This window comes from Lynx rufus, unplaced genomic scaffold (assembly GCF_022079265.1).
Source record: "Lynx rufus isolate CCGP_SWC_20201006 ecotype Redwood Valley unplaced genomic scaffold, mLynRuf1.p SCAF_7, whole genome shotgun sequence".
Lineage (NCBI taxonomy): Eukaryota > Metazoa > Chordata > Mammalia > Carnivora > Felidae > Lynx > Lynx rufus.
In genome coordinates, this window is record NW_025814889.1 from 89,461,281 (window position 1) to 89,485,698 (window position 24,418).

General features: G+C 40.2%; 1 protein-coding gene across 1 annotated transcript in view; it reads left to right on the plus strand.

Annotated features, from left to right (window-relative positions):
• The window catches only part of SRGAP1 (SLIT-ROBO Rho GTPase activating protein 1), a 285,747-nt gene that overhangs the window by 170,769 nt on the left and 90,560 nt on the right, over nucleotides 1–24,418 (plus strand). Inside the window, exons 5-6 of the mRNA XM_047066296.1 lie at nucleotides 21,972–22,154; nucleotides 22,611–22,739. Of these exons, the coding sequence (XP_046922252.1) occupies nucleotides 21,972–22,154; nucleotides 22,611–22,739 (312 nt within the window). The remainder of the gene's footprint in view (nucleotides 1–21,971; nucleotides 22,155–22,610; nucleotides 22,740–24,418) is intronic.

A 24,418-nucleotide genomic window follows, 5' to 3' on the forward strand; every position in this document is an offset into this window, starting at 1 on the left:
CAGGGTCGTTTAACCTCTCAAAGTCAGTTAAGGACCTAAGGGGTAGAGGAGATGAGGTTTTAATTAGGTAGTCTGTAGATCACTTTGAACTCTTGTGAAAAAATTTTATCTTAAGCGGAGAGCGTGCTCATCCAAGATCAGAGGTCTTGTTCCATAGGAAAAGACCTTCACATTACTTACACACGCGCACACACACACATACACACCCACAGTGTTTACTATAAAAGAAGAAGGATGTTTGGTCTCTCCTGCACTTTAAATTCAGATACACAATTTCTGTCTTGTTCTGATAAAATCTATTCATTATACATACTCACCTTACATTGATAAAGAAAAGGTGAGGAGTGTTTGTACAGTGGGCCAGGAATTGGGGAGAATGTGGTTGAGGGTCCTTGTGCAGCCACTGACTGGTCATGCACAGATGACCTTCTGAGTTGCATCGTGCATGGAATTTTGTACAACTGATGGTATAATAATGATCAGTGAAGCGACAAATATAAAATACATAGCCTTAAGAAATTGAGGTTGCTGTTTAAGTGCCTTTTCAGACAAATCTTCACTCCTCCCTTTTTTTCATTTCTTGATATTCCCTGGGCGTCAAAAATATTTTGAGAAGTACCTTAACCTCCTTATACCAGCTTAACTTGAAATTACAGTCAACCTTAGTGGTGAGCTGCAGCCTTGTTTGTGGACTTTGATTCCCAACAATATTTCTCCCAGAGGCCTCTTGGTTATTCCAAACATCCTGTGGGAAGAGTTTGTCTTAAATAAAATACGGACACCCAGAAAGAGTAGAAAGAGATGCCTTATGATCATTTATAGCTTAGAATGAACCATGTTTTATCAGATCCTTTGAGTACAGGTTGTGTGCATCGGGCATGAATGCCTGGACTTCTGAGCAGGGAGGGGGCAGAGAGATAGTGCTTTCTGGAAGGGGAGCAAAGGCTTTGAGGACATGCATCTCTTTTTCCATATTTTTTCCTCAACCTTGCCTTTATTTGCAGAAACATGGCTTCAAAATGGCTTTGAGCCTCTATTTGGATTCTTACACCACCACAAGGGCCAGCCAAAGCAGTCACGATTAATTTGGCCTTGAGGAACAGAGATACTCAAAATAATGGTGGAAGCAAATTAGAAGTTTATAATCTCTCTCACATAAAAGAAGTCAGTCCCGAGGTTGGCAGCCTTGTGTTGGCATGGAGGTTACATAAAGCCATCCAAGAATCCGGCTTCTCCTAACCCACTGTTCTGAGAAATCTGATTGTAACCCTAGTCCTTATATTTACAGTAGTTGCTGGAGCCCCAGCCGTTGCATAGGTGTTCCTGAAATGGAGAAAGGAAACACGAACAGAATGGAGAAAGGAAAAGAGGGCAGGCAGGCCTCCTGTCTCTTAAGGAGAGTTAATGAAAGTCCCATGTGAAATTTTCACGTAATGTTTCATTGGCCAGAACTTAGAACGGGATTCCAGCGGCCGTAGGGAAATCAGGGAGTTACAGCCTTGTAGGTGGCCAGCTCATTGCTAACCAGTTACAGATCAGAGGTTCTGTTTCTTTGAGAGAGGGGGAGAGAGATTTATAGGTAACTAGCCACGCCTGTCAGAGTAGCTAACATTTACCGCATGCTCAGTAAGAATGTGCTGGTTATTGTGCTAATAAGCACATTACTTGCATTAAGTAATGTGATCCTTATAGCATCTGTCTGAGGTAATTACTATCATTTCCCCCATTTTACAGATAAGGAAACTAAGGCTCAGAGAGGCTTGACCCAGGTTGTGCAATAAGTAATGGAGTAGAATGTCAAGTCCAGGTCTGGCCTTCCGGTCATTTTATCTCTATTATTGTAGTTTGGGGACAACCATTTTCTAACAAAGATCTCTAAATGTTAACACCTTCCTAACAACACACAGCACTAAGCAGTTTATTACTTGCTCCTTTGTACTTTTAGAGTCAGTGGCATTAATGTTGCTTCAACAAAAAGATAGGTAAAAAATTGAACATGTGCCTCAATGGCAACCTGTACTTCTTAGAAGTATTAATTTAAAAAAAATCTTTTTTTAACATTTATTTATTTTTGAGAGACAGAGAGAGACAAAGCATGAGCAGGGGAGGGGCAGAGAGAGAGAAATACACAGAATCAATCTGAAGCAGGCTCCAGGCTCTGAGCCTGTGGGCACAGAGCCTGATGCGAGGCTCGAACCCACGAACCGTGAGACCATGAGCTGAGCCAAAGTCGGACGCTTAACCAGCTGAGCCACCGAGGCACCCCTAGAAGTGTTCATTTAAATGATCTAACAGATGGATTCATTGGGCTAAAAAGTGGAAGGGTGAACCAAGATCCTCAGACTCCCTGAGTCTAATCCACTAATTAACTTCCTTTTGCATTTCACATTTGAAAGAGAACTAAGTAGGTTCTAAAAGCAGGGAGAAATGGGTATTGAGGAGGGCACCTTTTGGGATGAGCACTGGGTGTTGTATGGAAACCAATTTGACAATAAATTTCATATATTGAAAAAAAATAAAAATAAATAAAAAAAATAAAAACAAATAGAAAAAAAAAATAAAAGCAGGGAGAAGGCTGTGCTAGAACAAAGCAAAAGTGGATTGTACCAGTAGTCAGCAAACATCTGTTTGAATCCAAGCTCACTTAGTCAATCTGGGAATTTGTATTAGCGTGGGTTCTTCAGAGAAAGACCTGGTAGAAGATTTAGAGAGAGAGGAGAGAGACTGAAAGACTGATTATAAGGAATTGACTCATGCGGTACAGAGGCTGAGAAGTCCCATGATTTGCAGACATAAAACAGCAAGCAAGAGAGCGAGGGTATAGTTCTAGTCCAACTCTGAAAGTCTGAGAATCAGAAGACCCAATGATAGTGTAAGTTCTAGCCCAAGTTCAAGTCCAAAGAGGAGGCTTGTGTCTCATCTTGAAGACAGGCAGAGAGAGCAAATTCTCTTTCTCAGCCCTCCTGTAGTATTCAGGTCCTCACCAGATTGGATGAGGCTCACCCACATTGTTATGAAGACTGATTGATTTATTCAGTAAACATTTTTAAAATGCCTACTACATGGGGCTTAACTGGGTGACTCAGTTAAGCATCCAACTTCAGCTCAGGTCGTGATCTCATGGTTCGTGAGTTCAAACCCTGCCTCAGGCTTTGTGCTGACGGCTCAGAGCCTGGAGCCTGCTTCAGTTTCTGTGTCTCTCTCTTTCTCAAAAATAAACATTAAAATTTTTTTTAAATAAAGTGCCTACTCCAGTGCCAGGCTCTTTGGGATATACTGGGGATATACAGGTGAGAATAAAAATAAACCACATGCTTCCTATCAAAGCACTTATATTCTGGTGAGGAGAAACAGACAGTAAACAAATGTATAGTATGGCAGGTGTAAGTGCTACGAGGAAAAGTAAGGCTGGGATACACATAAGGCGTTCAGAACAACACCTGGAACATAGTAAACACTTAATAAATGTTCCTTATTAGTGTCACCTGGTGGTGTCTTCCCCCCCCCCCACCCTTCATCGTCAGTGGAGTAGGGATGGAGAGGGGATGGTCCGCCTCTCAGAGTAAATGTGGAGATGGGGGCTGATATCAACGGTAATTAGAGATGGTTGTTACAGCTGTATGTATATGCACATATGTATGGTTTTTCCTTATAATATATATTGCTTTGTAGAAGAAAAGAAAAAGGAAGGTAACTTCCCCTAAGAAAACCGGATCAATGGTAGATGGGAACAGGGCTGCCATTGGATTAGTGGAGAGGTGGAAATGCAAAAAGAGAAGAAAGATGGTGACCGAGAGAGTCAGAGGGAGCACTCAAACCAAAGTCAACCTTCACCAGTCTGCTAAAGGGCTCACCATAAAACAGTGGGTTAAAGTGTTAAGCCTGTCCCCTAATACCAAATTCACAAAAGGTTATGCTGCCGTTTTCTGTCCTATATTAATCCTATATTAATATCTCTTTGCAGCATTATGCTCAGCATTTTAGAAAACAAAGAGCTTACCGTCTTCAGTAAGCAGATTCTAACAAAGATGAACACAGACGGTCATGATAAATCCACATGAAATTGATTCTTAATTATGTGTAATTGATTATCACACTCCCTATACATCAGTGACACACATGGCTAGCCAGAGTCAAGAGGTAATCCATCCTGAGGTTCCGTTAACATTATGAGGCAAGAACTGAGAAAATGAAGATTTATCCAACCCTTCTTATGAGGCAAGCACGTTACCCCATTCATTTCTTACAGCAGCCCTGTGAGGCAGGTATTCCTAATCCCAGTGTAACAAATGGGAACTGGGGCTCAGAATGATTAGCTGAGGATCACACAGTTAATGAATGCTCCAAAATCTAAACCCAGCTTCAGTCCCCAGGGCCCATCATTTCCCCACCTGACAGCTGCTGTAGGGAAAGATGTGCAGAGCAGGTGGGGGAAGGAAGGGCGGAATGTGATCTAGTAGATAAAACTCATAGGTAAAAGTCACACTGCATGTTCTCATGGACACTGGTAAAAACTCATTTGAGCTTTCCAGACTGTCCATATGGGTTGCAGAATGGGAAACCCAAATGGCTTTGTGCCTTAAGCTTTAATGTTGGGATATGTTCCTTTGGGCGTGCCTCTTTAAGATCTGATCTTTCATTTAGCTTTAATGTTATATGTGTCAACACCACCTGTTCAGCTGTGTGTTCATACACAGTGATTACTGCTAAGTATTCATTAGCTGATACTCCATTCACCTTTGTTTCTTCCTTCCGAACTGTAGTTCCGGTTTGCCTAACAAATTTAAGTAGAGAATGGAAGCTGTGCTAGCACAAACCCAGAGGCCACCAAGCATCTTGTGTGGGATTTGGAAAATGGAGTTGCAAATGCACACAGATATCCACCCTGGCCTTTGCATATCTTCGAACCACTTCTCTCTTTAAAATGTTAAAATACACAACTAATTATTTTTTAGAGCCGATGAGAGGGAAGACACTGTTTATTATTTCAAGCCCTTCCTTGAAAACTCCACCTCAGAGGACTGCTGAGGAAAGCTTTCTTGGCCGGCTTGTGAGCCTCCCACGAACCAGGAGCTAATGCATTCTTCTGTAACAAAGAAACATGCCCAAGGCAAGGTTGAAAAGTCATTCCGAAAGAGCCCAAGATATTTGCCACCACATATCAGAAGATTTTTCTCTGAGCCTCAAAGAGGATATTTATTTATTTATTTATTTATTTATTTATTTATGGCTAAGTATTTATTTTAGCTTGTAGGCATTTTAAGTATTTGAAATATATATATATCCCTGTAGTGAAAATGAAAATTCATTCCTTTGAGACGGACTACAAAGAGGTCTGGGTCTCTGAACAAAACATTGAACAAAGAGAAATAAGGCAGAAAAGATATGTAAAAAGCTCCCAAATTGAAAACCTCTTGGGAGCGCCACATTCTCCATGATGCCACCTGGAATACTTTTTAAAAAAGCAATCTATTTAGAGATCTTGGGTTGACAAAGTGTGTGTGTATATCCTTCTGCTGGCATTATTAATAGACATTTTGATGGAAGGAAAGAAGGGTGTTGGGATCAAGATGACTGCCAGCTTCTGAATTCTAATCTTGGGGTTGACATAGATTGACTTTGGAGACTAAGTTAGCTAATTTAGCCTGGCTTCATTTTCCTCCCAAAATGATTGGGATTAATAAAATTTCCATTGCATGGATCCCTGAGGACGGCTGTTTGATAAGAACTTTATGTGTAGATGCCTTTAAGGACACCCTGCTAATTAATGAAGCCAAATGCTCCCAGGCGCCTGCTTGGAATTTTCATTTTCTCTCTGAGATTTGAGATTTAGTTATGCTTGGCACTTATGAACTACAAATAAGACTGTCTTCTAAAAGCAGTAAGTGTTATGAAGTGGCCAAAAAAAAAAGAAGAATGTGTTATACCAGGGTGCCTAGGTGGCTCAATCGGTTAAGCGCTGACTTTGGCTCAGGTCATGATCTTGCAGTTCGTGGGTTCCGGCCCCACATTGCGCTCTGTGCTAACGGCAGGAGCCTGCTTTGGATTCTTTATCTCCCTCTCTGCCCCTCCCCCTTCTCATGCTCTGTCATTCTATCAAAAATAAAATAAAAACATTAAAAAAAATTTTAAAAAGAATGTGTTATACTGAGAATCCTTCTGAAAGAGTGTTTTATTTAAACAATTACATTCTGAGATACAGTATTACGACTTCTAAGCAGTTACAGTGCTTAGTAACTAACATCTTAATCAGACTGTCAAAAAGCTTCCTTGCACAGATTAAGGCCTCTCACCTTCCTTCTTTGTTCTTCCCCCCTACCCGGCACCTTTTTTTTTTTTTTTTTTAATAAATGCAATGAGAAGTACATATTAGATTTGAGGCACAGGGTATGTGTCAAATTTCAACCCATTTTTCATTGAAAGAAAAGGATTCTACATCAGTCTTTTCCATTTTAGTTGATGCTGGAATTCTCAAGATTATAGGGCTTTCATTTTATGATTCCAAGTGTCTTGTGTCCTCAGTTTAAATATTTAACGTACTAAACCTTATAACTTAAATGTCTAACACACACGTGTAATGTTGTAGCTGCGGTGTTGGGGTGCAAGAGCTTCTGGCTCTGGGGGTCTGAGAAGACCAGGGTCAGCCACTTGCCACTAACAAAATCAAAAGACTGAGAGACTGAGAGGTGGTGAAACAAGAAAGGAATTTATTTCAGTGCGGCCAACACCTGGAAGATGGCGGACTGACCTCTCAAAGCCTGTTTCCAAAGTGCCCAGGGTTTACATAAGGTTTACATAAGGAAAATGTGGGGCAGAGGTGGGTGGGTATGTGCAGTGGGCAGTGAGGGTCAAATCCATCCTTGCCTTGGGGTCGATCACAGGTAGGGTCTTGCTGGCTCAGGACAGCCCTTATTGCTTGAGGGGATAGTTTCACTTCCCATCAGGGAATGCTGTGCTCTTAGGGCCTTCCACCTGAGCCAAGAGGCTGGTTGGAAAGAAGAACCCAGCTAGCAAGTTTGAGGTCAAAATGAAAGCAGCTGAAGTCCTCTTGCAATGTTGAAGACATGTGAAACATTTTCCTGAAAAGAATTAAGTATCTAATATTGCAGGAAAAGAATTAAGTATCTAATATTGCAGGAGACTTTGAAATTCTCATAAATTCTTTGGCCTTTCATTTTACATCTGTTTTCCCCCTCATCATTGCCAACTACTTTAAACTTCCCCTTTTCCACTTCTGCCACTGTGCCCAGGGTGGCCCTGGTTAATAAGTATTCCAGTGCCAACTCTTGGGTATTTTTTTCAGGAGATTGAACTTGTATTTCACTCCCTCTAAAGACTGTATGAAAACCCCTTTTGAAACAAGGGCTTTCTGCATGACCTTCTCCATCACTGACTCTCTCTGTTGACTTACTGGGCAAGGATTAAGTCTCTTTGCAGCTCCGTTTCTTTGATCCATAAAACAAAGACCATCCCTCTGCACTCAGCCTCTCAGGTATGAGAATAAACAAGTGAGCCTCAGTGGGGCTGAGGCCATTGTGGACTTAAAGGATGTGAAAGAAAGGTGTTTCATTAATTGTAATAGCATCCATTAAGCACTCACTGTGTGTCACTTATCACTGCATGTGTTTGACATGTACTCATCCATTTTATCTCCACGATAGCCTTACAGGTCCTATTCTTATTTCCGATTAGAGGCAAGGAAACATGCTAAAAGGCAAAACGTAGATTTGAACCCAGGCGTTCTGGTGCCTGAGTTTAACCATTTATACTGGTGAGAGATGGAATGGGCGGTCTTTTAAGACCACACTCTCCTTCCTCAGACAGTGGCATGGATGCTTAGCAAATATGTGGAGGAGGGCTGTGACCTGTAACGTCCTAGGATTTATGGAGTTATTCGACATTTGTCCCAAGTCTTAGGGCCTATTCCCTGTCTCTAAATCCGTTAAAGGGAAAGCGCTAAAAGCGTTGTTGCCTTTTGCTCTAAAGTTATTATATAGGATCATCTCTACGGGGCCTTTCAACAAATACAGAGGTCCTGGAAATGCATTGATGCTAAGCATGCCGCCCTGTCACCGATGAGCTAGACTAGGGAGATAGTTCCATATATGGCGTTGGACGCTGGACTAGATAGAGACGGGTCTTCACAGCTCTGTGCAAAGCCCAGAGTCACTCTGGGAGCTTCCTGGAGACCATGACACCTGTTTTTAGTGATGTGGGAGGGGTGTTGCAAAAAGCATTTAGCACATGAGTGAAGCACAGATGTGTGAAGCCACAGTTACCTGTGCAGAGAACTCCATGCACTTGAATATTACCAGAGTATTAGCAATCATCGAGGTAAAAATAAAAGGAGTTAGTAAGTTGGACTTCTTAAAAAATCCCCTGCCCTTACCACACTCCTTTTACCCCACTACCCATGAAGTACTCGAGAGAGAAGAAAGGAAAATATCCTTAGTAAAATCAGAATTTCTTAAATAAAGTGACATTCATTTCGTGGTAGAAATCTCTGATAATTGTGAAGTAGGCAGATACTATACCACATTAATTGCTCTCATGAAAAATTACTCTTAGGCAGTAATGAACCGGTATCAATCAATAGAGAATAAAATGTAATTGGATTTCTAGTAATAGAATGTAAGGGAATCAAACAGGACAAGGCCTATTTGTGGTACATAGTAGGGGGCTCAAGAAATGTTTGCTGAACGTGACTGTTCATCGAGAGTTCATAAACAAAACCAATAACCCCTGTCTATGACTCAAAGACTTAAATTAGAAACTGCCTCTAGTGACTGCTACAGCAGAGCTAGGCGAGATTAAGATTAATAAATGCAGGTCACTCTTGTTACAAATAGAAACATTTTCTTTTTAAATTTTTTTTTTTTTCAACGTTTATTTATTTTTGGGACAGAGAGAGACAGAGCATGAACGGGGGAGGGGCAGAGAGAGAGGGAGACACAGAATCGGAAACAGGCTCCAGGCTCTGAGCCATCAGCCCAGAGCCCGACGCGGGGCTCGAACTCACGGACCGCGAGATCGTGACCTGGCTGAAGTCGGACGCTTAACCGACTGCGCCACCCAGGCGCCCCAGAAACATTTTCTTTTTAATAAGGCATAAAATAATTTATCTTCTTTAGGATAAATTTGTCATTTTTTATTAAAAGTTTTTATTAAAGCCGCACAATCTTGTGAAAATAATCACTTATATTGCCACTTTAAGATTACCATTAAATTTAGCATTTTGAAAAAGATGACTAATGCTCTGCTTTAACTTAAAAATTATAATCAAAAATGAAAGCTTGTGGCAAATCTGTGTATCACCCCCACACCTATCAAAGAGTTCTCGGGTTTTCCTTCTTGGTGAGCACTTGATGATTGATCACGAATCAGCTTGGGAGCTAATTAAAGTCACTAGAGTGATAGATATTCTGGTATAAGGTTCATCAGTATAATGGTGTGTTAGACTATGTGGGCATTGTTCATTTCTAGATGTTTTCTGTGCAACAGAGCAGATGACTTACAGCCTCAGACCCCAGGAGGAATCTTACATTCTCAGCATAGCATGGTATACTGCTTGCCTCAGATCAACAGAAGCAGAAGAAAATAATTAGTATAATTTGTTGTCACACCGGCTTTTCCTTTTGGTTCAAATGCATCTGCCATTTACCTGGACACTGAAAAAAGTCAATTCCTCTAGCTGCTGAGAAGTATTTTATATACATACACACACACTCAAATCATAAATTCTTATGATATTTAGTTGTCACAGGTTAATACCCGAAATCGTGAACTCACAGAATTTTAGAGTTGGAGAAGGCTTGGGGGATCCTGTGGTCCAGTCGCCCCTTTCACAAAAGGTGAGAAAGCTGTAGGCCAGTGGAGATGAGTGGTCTTGCCAGCGGGTCACGCTGGTGGGCATGGCAGCTTGAGGGCCCACCCCCTTGGAAATCTAAGACATGAGTGCCCCTTCCCCTAACAGGGGCTCTGGAAGCTAGAGAGGAAAACAGTTTCCAATAGAAAACAAAAACATGAATGACAGTATGGATTCTGTTTTCATCTAGACTGCTAAATGCCATCCTATATCATTCCTCTGACCTTCATCAAATACTCTCCTTTTACAGGGATATATTAAAATCCTTTTGGAGGGGCGCCTGGGTGGCGCAGTCGGTTAAGCGTCCGACTTCAGCCAGGTCACGATCTCGCAGTCTGTGAGTTCGAGCCCCGCGTCGGGCTCTGGGCTGATGGCTCGGAGCCTGGAGCCTGTTTCCGATTCTGTGTCTCCCTCTCTCTCTGCCCCTCCCCCGTTCATGCTCTGTCTCTCTCTGTCCCAAAAATAAATAAACGTTGAAAAAAAAAAAAATTAAAAAAAAAAAATAAAATAAAATCCTTTTGGAAAGAAGACTGACTTCTAGTTACATGATCAGTTTTTCCTTCTGTGATTTGGACTCCAGTGTGCACTTGTTCTCTCATTCCACACTTATCAAGGTGTTGGAGAGGTTCAGTTTGATCATCCCCCTAATTTTGGTTATGTAGGGAGACCTCATGTTGTCAGCTCTAATAGGTGAGACCTGCACTGAGGGTCAGAAGGGCTGAGGTCACAGAGCTGTTTTGTAGCAAAGCTAAGACCAAAAGCCAGATTTTTTGGATTTCATAGACCTAAGCTCTTCATTGAAATAGTGCTCTATATAATTACTCCTGAAACAAAATCTTTAACATGACACTGAACGTAATAGAATTATTTTTTAAACATTTTCATTAGCCATAGTTCCTCCCTTTGCATATATGTATTCTCTGTTCTTCCTTTTGTTTATCCTCTGCATTTCTCTTGCCCTGTCTTTTGGTTGGTTGGCAGTCCCTAGCCCGCAGGGTCCAGAGTCCCAGACAATGCCTTTTGTTCAAAGAATTTGTTTGGATTATAAGTATAATTTGATGATAAATTCAGACTGGTGTACTGATTTCATTTCACTGGAGCCACAGCATACCCAAGTTTTTCTTGATAAAAAAAAAAAACAAAAAAAACAGCATCTCAGGGCGCCTGGGTGGCTCAGTCGGTTAAGTGTCCAACTCTTAATTTCAGCTTAGGTCATGATCTCATGGTGTGCAGTCGAGACCTGCATGGCGCACTGAGCATAGAGCCTGCTTAAGATTCTTCCCCTCTCCCTCCACCCCTCCCCACCTTGCGCATGAACACTCTCCCTCTCTCTCAGAAAAAAAAGACAGTATCTCATACTATTTAATTGTTGATCTTGATTTATTTGCTAATTCTAGAGTTTTGCTAAAATTCTTAACATATACATACATAAATGGAAATATCGTCAATTTCCTTCCCTTTACCTCTATCAGAATGATAATCCTTCCAGTCTGGAGAAATAATTACATGTTTTTACAATAGTCTGTGATGGGGCGCCTGGGTGGCTCAGTCAGTTAAGCGTCTGACTTCAGCTCACGTCATGATCTCATGGTTAATGGGTTGGAGCTCCCGCGTCGGGCTCTGTGCTGACAGCTCAGAGCCTGGAGCCTGCTTTGGATTCTGTGTCTCCTTCTCCTTCTGCCCCTCCCCCCCATCTATCTGTCTGTCTGTCTCTCTCCCTCTCTTTCTCTTTCTCTCAAAACTACATTTAAAAAAACATGAAAATAACCTGTGATAATTTTTTTCAAGCATCAGTAACTGATATTTACTATGCACTTATTATAAGTCATGCCTTTTGTGCTCTTTGCATGTGTAAACATGTTTAATACTTCCAACTACCCTACACGTGCAGTGAGTAAGAATGTTAGGCTGGTTTTACAGTGAGGAAGTTGAGGCACAGAAGGGTAAAGTTACTTCCCCAAGATCACATAATAAATTAAGTGCAGGAGCAGGATTCAAACCCAGGCAGTCTGTTCTGTGAGTCTGAGCTCTAACCATCAGTATACTCTGTCTCAAAGTGAGTTCTCCCTGTTATTTTGCAAATATAATTGAATTTTGTAAATTCTGTTTTCATAGACCCGTGGAGAAGCATATCAGCCTAGAAAGAGGAGATGATTTGTAAGAGTTCATCATCATGACCATCTTACAGATCACTCAGTACCTCAGAGATCAGCAACTTTTCCAGCCCTGATGCCACGAATAAGAAGAAAAACACAGTGACAAAGAGCTCAGTCAGTTCAGTGTCTGACTCTTGATTTTGGCTCGGGTCATGATCTCATGGTTCCTGAGTTCAACCCCCACATTGGGCTCCATGCTGACAGTGCAGAGCCTTCTTGGGATATTCATTCATTCTCTCTCTCTTTCTCTCTCTCTCTCTCTCTCTCTCTCTTTCTCACTCTCTTTCTCTCTCTCTCTCTCTCTCTCTCTCTCCCTCTGTCCCTCTCTCTCCACCCTCTCCCCACCCCCCTTCTCTCTCTGCCCCTCCCCACTCACACTCTTTAAATAAATAAATAAATAGATAAACTTTAAAAAAAAAAGTGACAAGTGTCACTCATAGGACTTAAGTGAGAGGTAGAGGTTGAGGGTAGGAACTAAGAGATCCATCGTAGGTATTGACTAAGTAGCATTAATATAGAGGTTTGGCTTCAACTGTCTTTACATTCTTCTTTTCTTTGTTTTTTTTTTTTAATTAAAAGCATTTTTTTTTAAGGTTTATTCATTTTTCAGAGACAGAGCGTGAGTGGGGGAGGGGCAGAGAGAGAGGGAGACACAGAATCTGAAACAGGCTCCAGGCTCTGAGCTTGTCAGCACAGAGCCAGATGCGGGGCCTGAACTCACAGACGGCAAGATCATGACCTGAGCTGAAGTCAGACACTTAACCAACTGAGCCACCCAGGTGCCCCTGTTTTTGTTTTTTGTTTTTTGTTTTTTTTTTTTAAGTAAACTGTATGCCCCAAATGGGGCTGAAACTCATGACCCTGAGACTGAGTCGCATCCTCTACCAATGGAGCCAGCCAGGCACCCCCATCCTTACATTCTTTATATAAATAAAATATGTACATCCCCCTCTACTTTTCCCCTTACAGTAGCTCTCAGACTTAAATGTAAACTGATTAAAAAGAAGCCTAGGTGGGAATGCAAACTGGCGCAGCTACTCTAGAAAACAATATGGAGGTTCCTCAACCCAGCAATTGTCGTACCCGACGACCCAGCAATTGCACAACTAGGTATTTATTCAAAGAATATAGGAATGCTGATTTGAAGGGGCACATGCACCCCAATGTTTATAACAACACTATCAACAGTAGCCAAAGTATGGAAAGAGCCCCAATGTCCATTGACTGATAAATGGATGAAGAAGATGTGGTATATACATGCAATGGAATAATACTAGGCAATCAAAAAGACTGAAATCTTGCCATTTGCAACAACGTGGATGGAACTAGAGGGTATTATGCCAAGCAAAGTAGAGAAAGACTTCACTTGTGTGGAATTTAAGATACAGAACAGGTGAACATAAGGGAAGGAAAGCAAAAATAATATAAAAACAGGGAGGGGGACAAAACACAAGAGACTCTTATATAGAGAGAACAAACTGAAAGTTGCTGGAGGGGTTGTGAGTAGGGGGATGGGCTAAATGGGCAAGGGACATTAAGGAGGACACTTGTTGGGATGAGCCCTAAGTGTTATATGTAGGGGATGAATCACTGCATTCTACTCCTGAAATCATTATTGCATTCTGTGCTAACTAACTTGAATGTAAATTAAAAAACAAAACAAAACAAAACAAAAACAGTTAACCAGCTTGTGGCCAACCTGGTTTCCTTTCTATCTGTCCATCCACTTCCCTTACTCCTAAATTCCTTTAAAGCAAATTCCAGGCATCTATTTCATGTGTAAATATTTCGGTATGTGTATCTAAAACACCATACCATTATCACCCCTAAATTTTTATAATTCTTTAATAGCTATAGATATGCAGTCAATGTTCTGATGTCCAGTTGTCATAGAAATCCATATTTTAAAAAGTTTGTTTGTATCAGGGCTCAAGATATCCACGTTGCAATTGGTGGATAGACCTTTTTTTTTTTTTAATTTTTTTTTTTAACATCTATTTATTTTTGAGACAGAGAGAGACAGAGCATGAACGGGGGAAGGTCAGAGAGAGAGGGAGACACAGAATCTGCAACAGGCTCCAGGCTCTGAGCAGTCAGCACAGAGCCCGACGCGGGGCTCGAACTCACATACCACAAGATCGTGACCTGAGCCGAAGTCGGACGCTTAACCGACTGAGCCACCCAGGCGCCCCGGTGGATAGACCTTTAAATCACCTTTACCCTCAAGGGGGTCCCTGTAGAGAATAGGGACCCATCTCTCTTTTTTTTTTTCCTTGAAATGTTTTTCTTAAACTGGATTTTTAATCCTTTAGAGTTTTCCAGAGTCTGCATTTTGCTGATTGCAGCTCCCACTGTGGTTTAACATGTTCCTCTGTTCTCTCAATCTCCAGAGTAGCTGACTCTTTTTTTCTTTTTCCTATTCCTTACTGTTTGTTTGCTGCACATTGTACAAAAGTAGAAAAATAAACATTTCTTATGGTTATGTATGGATATGGGGGGGGGAGGAAGAAGCCTAGGAATCTTTCTCCCCCCTACTGCCCATTCGCCTACCCTGAAGTCACAACTTTGTCTTCCCACTGAGTAGAGATTGTGTCTCATCTCTGGTCTGAAAGCCTAGCACAGTGCCTGACTTACGATACTCAATAGCTGTTCAGAGGATTAATAAATGCAGATCAATATACTTTGCTTCCTGAAACCTGGACTAATATCCATGCAATTTTATAGTAACTGTCAGCATACGTTGAAAGGGTGCTAATTATGGGATGTACGTTATAGAAAGGCTAGAAGCCTTTTCAAAGTGTGAATTCACGTCATGAGTGTTACAAACATGTGAGTGTCTATGCCGGCAACTCCTAGGCACTCCTTATTGGTATGTTAGTTTTTAAGAGGTTTTGATTAGCCTAGGTCTCCACAATGAAATACCAGGAAAGGCCTCCATCTGGTCTGCTTTGCCTTTTCAAGGCGGTGGCCTGTATCTCTTTGCTTAGAGCCTGAATATGAAGCAAGGCAATCTGGCCCCAGGGCCTGCACACTCACTTCTATGTCAGAACATAGAAACCGTCAAGAATGAGAACTGTCCACTCTGGGCTGCCTGGATGGCTCAGTAGGTTGAGCGTCCGACTTCAGCTCAGGTCATGATGTCACAGTTCATGAGTTCGAGCCCCGCATCAGTCTTGCTGATGTCAGCCTGTCAGCTCGGAGCCAGTGTCCTATCTTCTGTCCCCCTCTCTCTGCCCCTCTGCTGCTTGCATTCTCTCAAAAATTAAGTATTTAGAAAACAAAACAAAAAACTATCCACTCTGTTATGTGCTTCCCTGCATTCTATCATTTAATTCCCATTTTACCTCAGTGGGGAACTAGGGCCCAAGGAAGTTAAGAAACTTGCTGGCTATTAAATGGTAGCACAGGAGCTCGGATCCAGTGGGGCCTGGCTCCAGAGACTATTCAACACCAAGGTTGGCTCAGTATTCTAAAGAGCAAGAGGACTTGAAGTTGCAGGTGGAAGGATCCTGGCATGCACCGTTAATGAGTGCTCTCTTAAAGGTACTTCCTGCCCACTGCCCCTGTCTGAAATAAGCCCCCAGAGACACAGCTTGGCCAAGCAGAGGCCATAACCTCCACTGAGGTTGCGCAGCCCCCGGAAGGGCCAGATTCCTTGCAACACAGCCGCTGGGGCTCAGCAGAGGGTGGCTCGGGGGTCCTTCATTCCCGATGCACTCAAGAACTTGCTGGGGAACAACAGGAATGGGCTTCCAAGGCTGTGGCCCTAACTTGGTGGTTTTGTTGGTCTGGCACTTGCAGAAGCTCTGTTACAATTAGAGCCTTCTTGTATATTGATTGTAGAAAAGAGACCTTTATCTTAGGATGTCAAGGAAACTCCAAAAATGTAGTTTCTCAGAAGAGAAACTAATCGTCCATTAGTAATTGATGGATTTAGTAAACCAGGAGGCTATGTATGGAATTAGGAAATATTGTCACTAACATACTGCTTTTCATTTCCTCTCACCCCAGCCACCATGCCTGTCTTTTTTCAGGGGCCATGAACCCCAAACGCTCACTATATTTCACAGTGATTTAGAGCTATTTATCATCTCATTAGTCCAATCCCAGGGATTTTATTGGCAGTGCTGTTTAGGATGCTGGAGATGGAGAAGAATAATGCCGGGTGCATACTAGGTATTTGGTAAATATTTGTTAAGTGAACAAATAAATGGACAAGCTGACTATAAAATGGCTTTCTGCCCTTCATTTGTTTCTCACCAAATGCCTATTTTACTCTCACTGTATAAAAGCAATATTAAGAATCCAAAAGTGCCTAGGACACTGTTGGTGCCCTAGCTAAAGTTAGGTCCATGATACTGGATGGGTACATAGATGTCTATGACACATGGCAGAGGGTCAGAAGTGCTATCAATAAGAAGGTCCTGGCAGTTGGAAGAACAAGATGGCCATGGCTGGGGAACCAGGGAACACATAGCAGTAGGTGAAATCTGAGCTTGCCTTACAGGATGAGTCAAAAGGTTAGGTTGAGGTGTTGGGGGAGGATATGGCAGGCAGTGGGATTGGCGTGGGAGGAGACCACAGTGGCAGGAAAGTGTGCACATTCTGAGGAGGGAGCTTTAAGTGATTGACTCAGAATAGTGTACAGAGTGGTACTTGGGCTGGTGTTACGACTACACTTGGAGGTCCTCCATGTGGAAGGAGACATGACAAGTCTGAGAAAAGGTCAGAGAGAGTGAGAAAAGAGAAAAGGCCCTATAACTGTTATCCTAGATTCTCTTTCTTTCCATTCCTCCTGTTTAATGCTAAATGAGGTTACTTCACACCCCACACCATCTTGCATATCTTCATGAGATTATTGCTAAAATACTGCTTTGATCATGCTATTTACAGCTCTGTGGATTCATGAACCCCTAGAGTCCATTTAAAACTTTTTGGTTGAGGTTTCAAGGCTCTCCTAATCTGGCCTGTGACAACTTCTGCATTCTTATCCTCTGGCTCCCTCACCCAGTCATCCACTTTTCAAGCCCTTCCCTAAATCCCCTCCTTGAAGTCATAATTTACTTATGTCCACCTTACCTATATACCTTTACCCTTACCCCACATACCTTTGCTGGTACTATCCTTCCAGCTTGAATGTCCTCTCCCTTCATCCATGTCCGTCAGAATCTCCAAGCCCCATTTTTTAATCTCCAAAAATTTAAACTCTTAGAGGAAGGAAACCAAGGGACGCCTGGGTGGCTTAGTTGGTTGAGCATCCAACCTTGGTTCAGGTCATGATCTCATGGTTCATGAATTTGAGACCCACGTTAGGCTCTCTGCTGTCAGCACAGAGCCCACTTTGGACCCTCTGTCCACCTCTCTCTGCCTCTACTCCATGTGCATGCATGCACTGTCTCTCAAAAATAAATAAACATTAAAAAAAAAGAAGTAGGAAACCAAATCTTTAAAGTTACATGCATCGTTGCCTTATGGATAATAAGCACCAAGCAAATAGTGAATGAATAATTATCTGTCAGCCCTTCTTTTCCACTATTCCTAAATATAACCAAGAATAGCTCTATCCCCCAGGTAAAGAGGACTTCCATTTGTACAATGTTTTAGAGTTACCAAAGTTTACGACATAGCAGTCTAGAGCACCAAATCTGGAATCAGACTGTCAGGGTCTCAACTGTTGCTGCCATTTGCCAGCTGTGTGACCTTGGGCAAGTTAATTAACCTCTCTCTGCCTTTCTTGTGTCTTCTGTATAACAGAGAGAATAAAGGTATATACCTCCTAAGTGTTTTTACAAAGACTAAGGTATTATTTATAAAATGCTCAGAATGGTGTCTGGCACATAGGAAGCATTACATAATGCTTCTTCCCTAAATATATGCATTGTACACATATATGTTAATGGTGTATATTATATATGTACACAGACATATTGTAAGTACTCAGCAAAGTTTGTTACACACACACACACACACACACACACACACACACCTAGGAACACACAATTGAGTGTCCACAATGACCTTGTAAGGTGAGCAGAAGTGTAAAATAAATTCCCTATACCGGTAACTGGTAGATCCATTCGCGGAACCATGTCTCCTCACTTCTGTGCCACAAGTCGGAAAGTAATAAAGCCTTAATCCACTGATCCTGTCCAAACACATGGATACTTTTCAGATACATAATGATTTCATGACCCTAAATATTAAAATTTACCATAGATATTTTAATTATTTTGACTTAAAGTACAAGAGGAGTATAGGATACATTATATGACTCTGTCAATAAGGAAAAAAAATATTAATAGCTTCTGTGCAAAAGTTTTTGCATAGGATTTCACAAGTGCAAAGAAATCCATGACATGGTCACTTTCTGTTTGACGATACTCTTCTACAGTTAAGAAAAGATGGATTAGGAAAGATAAATTGAGTGTGTTCAACGGAGAATTATGCAGGAGGTTTTAGTAGAGAAGAATTCAAAGAGGAAAATATGTTATTGGAGTACATTTAAATGGATATATGACTATCATGTCATTTGGTATGCAAATACTTGTGTTTGCATGAAGCTTATGGAGAAGCTATTATTTTCTTTGCAGTATGTGTAAAAAAAAAAGGCACCTTTGAAAAATAAAAGCTTTCTTCTACTTCTTTGAAAAAGAGAAAACTGTCTTATTTTAAATACAAAACACATTTAACTGCTGTCAACAGCTTACATTTTAAATAATGCAGTTTGTACTTGCATTCATTATCTGCAATTAGAGTTCTAAAAAGCTTTTAGTGTTTTTCTCCCCAACTTTTAAAATTCATTCATTGTCATTGCTAACATTTTAGAAAATAGTGGAAACCCTAAGTCACATTGGAAAACTGAACAAAGAAATTTCCTTCTGGAAATTACCATCAAACTAGGTAGAAAACCCTCAGCTATTGTGCTGAACCACGTTATGATGGGATATTTACACCCTTTTCTTGCTAGTGTTAGGTCAAGAATGTTTTCCTTCTTGGGGCTTCTTGGTGGCTCACTCAGTTAAGCCTCTGACTCTTCATTTCGGCACAGGTCACTTTCTTATGCTTTGTCGGATCAAGTCCCACATCAGTCTCCATGCTGACAATGGGGAGCCTGCTTGGGATTCTTGGTCTCTCGGTCTCTCTCTCTCTCCCCACCCCCTCAAAGAAAATAAAGAAACATTTTTTAAAAAAAAGAGAATGTTTTTCTTTTAACCCAGGCTAGTTTATAAGTATCACCATGCTGGCAGCCAGCTCAGTGTCCTTAGTTCATAAGGCTTAGTTTCTGCAAATCACTTGGTTACACTGGTCCTCAGCATCTAAATAAAGCAAGAGTTCAAGTCTTTTCTTCAGGATGTTTTTAAAATAAATAATTCTCAGATACCCGGGGCTGTCTGGAATGCCTTTTCATCTATCTATGATGGAAGTCATATGTTCTCATTTCTTCCTGGGTATTAGCAAGAAGAATACAGTCAGCTAAGCAACTGTGTGTGTGTGTGTGTGTGTGTGTGTGTGTGTGTGTGTGTGTGCGCGCGCACGCGAGAGAGAGAGAGAGAGAGAGAGAGAGAGAGAGAGAGAGATTTTTTTTTCACCCTCTCTTTAAAGATGTAATTGGAACCAGGACCCAAATGGTGTGTGGGTTTGCTTCAGGCAGGGTATACAAACAGAGCCAAGCCTCGAAATGCAAGGTGTGTAGTAAATTCATTGACCTCGCTGTTTGCCCAGCTGTAGGGTCACTCCCTTTTCATTCCCCAGCTGCCCAGCTGCTTCTTAATGCTATTTTATTTTTCTTTTAAACTGGAGTAACCAACGAAACTTTTCCTGGACAGGTTTGGTAATTACTAAAAACAGACAACTTTGCAATTACACACAGCTCAGAAAAAGCTGCCATGCTTTGTACTTTAGCCCTTACTTTGTTCTTGTTCAAAATGCCTGTAATGTGATTTGCTAGGTTACCTTTTTAAGGAAAGACATTATCAGATTTTATGAAAATAAGTAAAAGCTCTTCATTTACCCCATGTTTTCCTTTTCAAAAAGTCACCTTGGAAGTATGTATTAAGTTGAACCATAAGAAAGTGCTGACTTCCTACCTTCTATATAACCTACCAAAACAGCAATTTCATGTGCTTCAACCTAAGTAAATATATTGCGGTGATGCTTCCGGTTCCCAAACTATTTTAAGATTCATCTTTTGAGATGAAAAAAATATCAAGTTCCTTACTTCAAAATGTGACATTAAATCTCTTCTTAACAACTACATTTTAGTTATAAAGGTGGCTCTGAATAACTTCTGGTTATTTACGAATGAAATAAAATCTGTTTTATGTGGATGCAAATTTGACATAATTTATGGAAAAGTGCCACCACGGATAATTGGGTGCTAAATTCTGGTATGTTCCTTGATACGTCCATGGCATTGGAGTCCTACTGTGATATGTTGTTTCTTTTAAGGAGTATAAATGTGCTTAAAGTCAACAGGTTTCAGAATTGGCCCAGACGTCTGACTCTACTTATAAATAGCAGATTGAAATTATATTGGAAAACTGTGATTTTTAGGTAAAATCTTTGAAAATCTGTGACTTTTATTCTGTATCTAAAAAAACAAGGACTATATACAGATATAATAGATACTGTAAGGGTAAATATACTTATTTATTACTTGAGAAAATGTTTGTTAAGCATCTCTGTTTTCTAAATGCTTTGGAAAATAACTATACAGATCACTTTTTTTCAGATTAGCAGAGTATTAAATAGGAAGTTTGTGTCAAAACTTCCAAAATGTGCAGATTGTCTAACTGTAATTCTCTGAAAATGTACCATAGGAAATATAATTTTGTGCATAAATATTTCTGTAACAATAATATAATCAAAATGTTTAAAGATTCAAATTTTATTTTAACAAAAATTTTAGTTGAGAATTGTTTGTGTAAGTTTACAACATACATGGAAAGGATACATTAAAAACTTTATTTTCTGTATATTCCTAAAGTTATTAAAATGCAACTTAGGTGTATCATTTATAAAACAAGAAATAGGATACATATAAAGGGCTTCAGCACAGCTTTCTTTATAAAGCAAAAAGTTGAAATATCCTAAAATGTTCAACAATTGGAAATTAGTCAAGCTGTGTCCCAGTCATATAAAAAATATTATACAGTCCTTAAAAATATTTCTAGAAGAACATTTAGTGTTATAGAAAAGTGTTCTGATCTGTTAAATGAAAAGAGGATATAGAAGATTAAAAATTGTTAACACAGTAGGGTAAAAATGTTTTAAAAGGAGAAACGTGTCATTTTCAAGTAAAGAAGTGTGTGTGTCTGTGTGTTTTCGTAGGAAAAAGACCCAAGTGGCTGGACCAGAAATCTTAACAGTGGTTATCTCTGTGTGCTTTTTATATTTTCTTTTTTGTGTCATATGTTTTCTGCATTGAACATAAAAGTATTACTTTGTGGTCAGAAAAACAATTATTTTTAACTATGTATGTACGAACTTTAATATTTCCATTTTGTATTTTGACAAGTAGATTTTATACAAAAAAAAACTGTTTAGTAAAATCTGTACTAATTTGGAGTTTTTTATAATTCCAAGGTTGGGGTAAAATTTATCCACGAATAATGGTTTATTCTGCAGATTAATAATGCAGAGATTTTAGAGAACACTTTTAAGCTTAAGGGAACTTTTCAAGTGCACTGAAAGCATGCGTAAGACTCTGTAAATCACTTTTTCATCAAAGCCTATCCCCTAAGTGCCTCTTCCTGGCAGGTGAATTTGCATATTTCTCCTTGCTTTATGTAGACGCAATCGTCCATAATTCATCTGTTTGACTAGCAATCTGGCTCTCCCCCTGCCAGTTGGAAGGTGATATTTTTAACGTATTCCTCATATAATGGCTTCCATTCACTCTCTGAGTTATAGACAGGCATCTTGTAACAATTTGGGTCACATTTTCACAGGTGATGAAAACATACCATATGTATCATGCAGAGAGCATCAGTGCAGAGAGCAAGCTGAAAGAGGCTGAGAAACAAGAAGAAAAGCAAATTGGAAGATCCGGTGACCCGGTCTTTCATATTAGACTGGAAGAGAGACATCAGCGGCGAAGCTCTGTAAAGAAAATTGAGAAAATGAAAGAAAAAGTAAGTAAAAACATTACAGAGGCTTTCTGTCCTCACTTGAGGTGACAGTACTAAGAACCTCACTTGAGGTGACAGTTGCAATAACTGATAGACACACATTATAAATTGTGAAGTGACACACATTTCCTCCAACAGGAATGAAAAATGTTTAAAAAACATAAAAATCGTGTAATAACAGCTGGACATCATTTAGTATTGAATGCCAAGTATTCAGTACACAATGTGGAGAACTTGAATATTAACAGAGATTTTATTGCAAATGGGCCTGAAGCTCAAATACATACTTGGGTACTTTTAGTTCTTTAAATCAGTTTCAAAATGTACTTTTCTCAGAGGACTTCAAAGTTCATTTGTATATGTAGAATACATTGTTCAAATTAATAGAAAGTCATGTATGTTTCTGTGACTAAGTGACTTTGTTCTCTTTCCCAATACCTGGACCTTCTTCATTTCCAGAGACAAGCAAAGTATTCGGAAAATAAGCTAAAATCAATTAAGGCACGGAATGAATATCTCTTAACCCTTGAAGCAACCAATGCCTCGGTTTTCAAGTATTATATTCATGATCTTTCAGATTTAATTGACGTAAGTACTTGAAATTTTTATGTTTTCCATATTTTTTTTAACTTTTTTGAACTTATTTTTTTTAGTGATCTCTACACCCGTGCGCCCAGTGTGGGGCTTGATCACTAAGGAGAGTGATCACTCACTCTTTCAGGGCACCTGGATGGCTCAGTTGGTTAAGTGTCTGACTCTCGAGTTTGGCTCGGGTCATGATCTCATGGTTTGTGAGTTTGAGCCCAGCATCAGGCTCTGCATCAGCACAGAGCCTGCTTGGGATTTTCTCTCTCCATCTCTCTCTCTGTCAAAATAAATAAATAAACTTAAAAAAAAAAGAGTCATTCACTCTTCCAACTGAGCCAGCCAGGCACCCCTATGTTTTCCATATTGAGATGTAATTAGCAATAACTGTGTTTTATTGATTCTGAAATACCGTCATTTCTGAAACCGGTGTTATTTTATGTAATACTTAGAAGGAAAAAATGCTGCCAGTTAAACTGTACATGTCGATTCTAAGATGCATGTGAAAAAGTGTGCATCCCAAAACCAATAGAAAGCAAATTATTAAGTTCCGTGAAGCTATCAATGCCTGGTAAACTCAGCTGGGAAGGGGACCTACTCATCTTTAAATTATGCGATGGCACAACCCTAAATGCATTCGTTGATTCCAAATACATTTCTTGGTTATTAGGACGCCTGGGTGGGTCAGTTGGTTAAGCGTCCAACTTCGGCTCAAGTCATGATCTCATGGTTCATGGGTTCGAGCCCCGCATCGGGCTATGTGCTGACAGCTCAGAGCCTGGAGCCTGCTTCAGATTCCGTGTCTCCCTCTCTCTCTGTCCTTTACTCGCTCACACTCTGTCTCTCTCCTCCTGAAAAATAAATAAACATTAAAAAAAAAATACATTTCTTGGGCCCCACTATTGTGAGATGCTGAGGCTTTGACAAACATATACACTTGTTTTTCCTTTTTTAAGTTTTTATTTTAATTCAAGTTAACGTACAATATTCTATTAATTTAAAGTGTATGGTATTATGATTTAACAGTTCCGTACACCACTCTGTGCTCATTACAACAAGTGCCTTCCTTAATTTCCATCACCTATTTTACCAATCCCCCACCCCCAAGCATATACACTTCTTCAAGAATGGAAAGTGGAAAATACAGATACTAAGCAAATGACGACACGCATGATAGCTTTGTTACTAGTTGTGGTAAATACTATAAGCAAAATAGAGTGGACAGAAACGACGTTTATAAATTTATCTAACGCTATACTTTCCATCTGAGGATATGCTATGAAAAGCGGTAGTGGGGCTCATTCCGAACCCTCTAAGTCTATATGCACTGTTAGGTTCATGCGGTGATTACTGCTGTGACTTCCCATCTGCATCATGCTTTCATTCAGAAAACCTGCGCTGAGTAGCACGGTCACTGTAACAACACTGTAGGAGACCACAGAGGTGACACAGACAGAAATCCCAGTCTAAAAACACACATATCTGCAAATAAAAGAAAAAAAGCGATGTCATAAGAAAAGCACAGATGAAGTGATAGAGGTTCACAGAGTTTACTGCTGGGAACTTTATTCATGTGCTGCTTTGTATTGATTGAATTCAACAATTTAAAGATGATAAAAATTTTTCCTATGGCTCCTAGTAGATCTACAATAGGTTAAAGCAAAGTTATTTATTTCAATTTA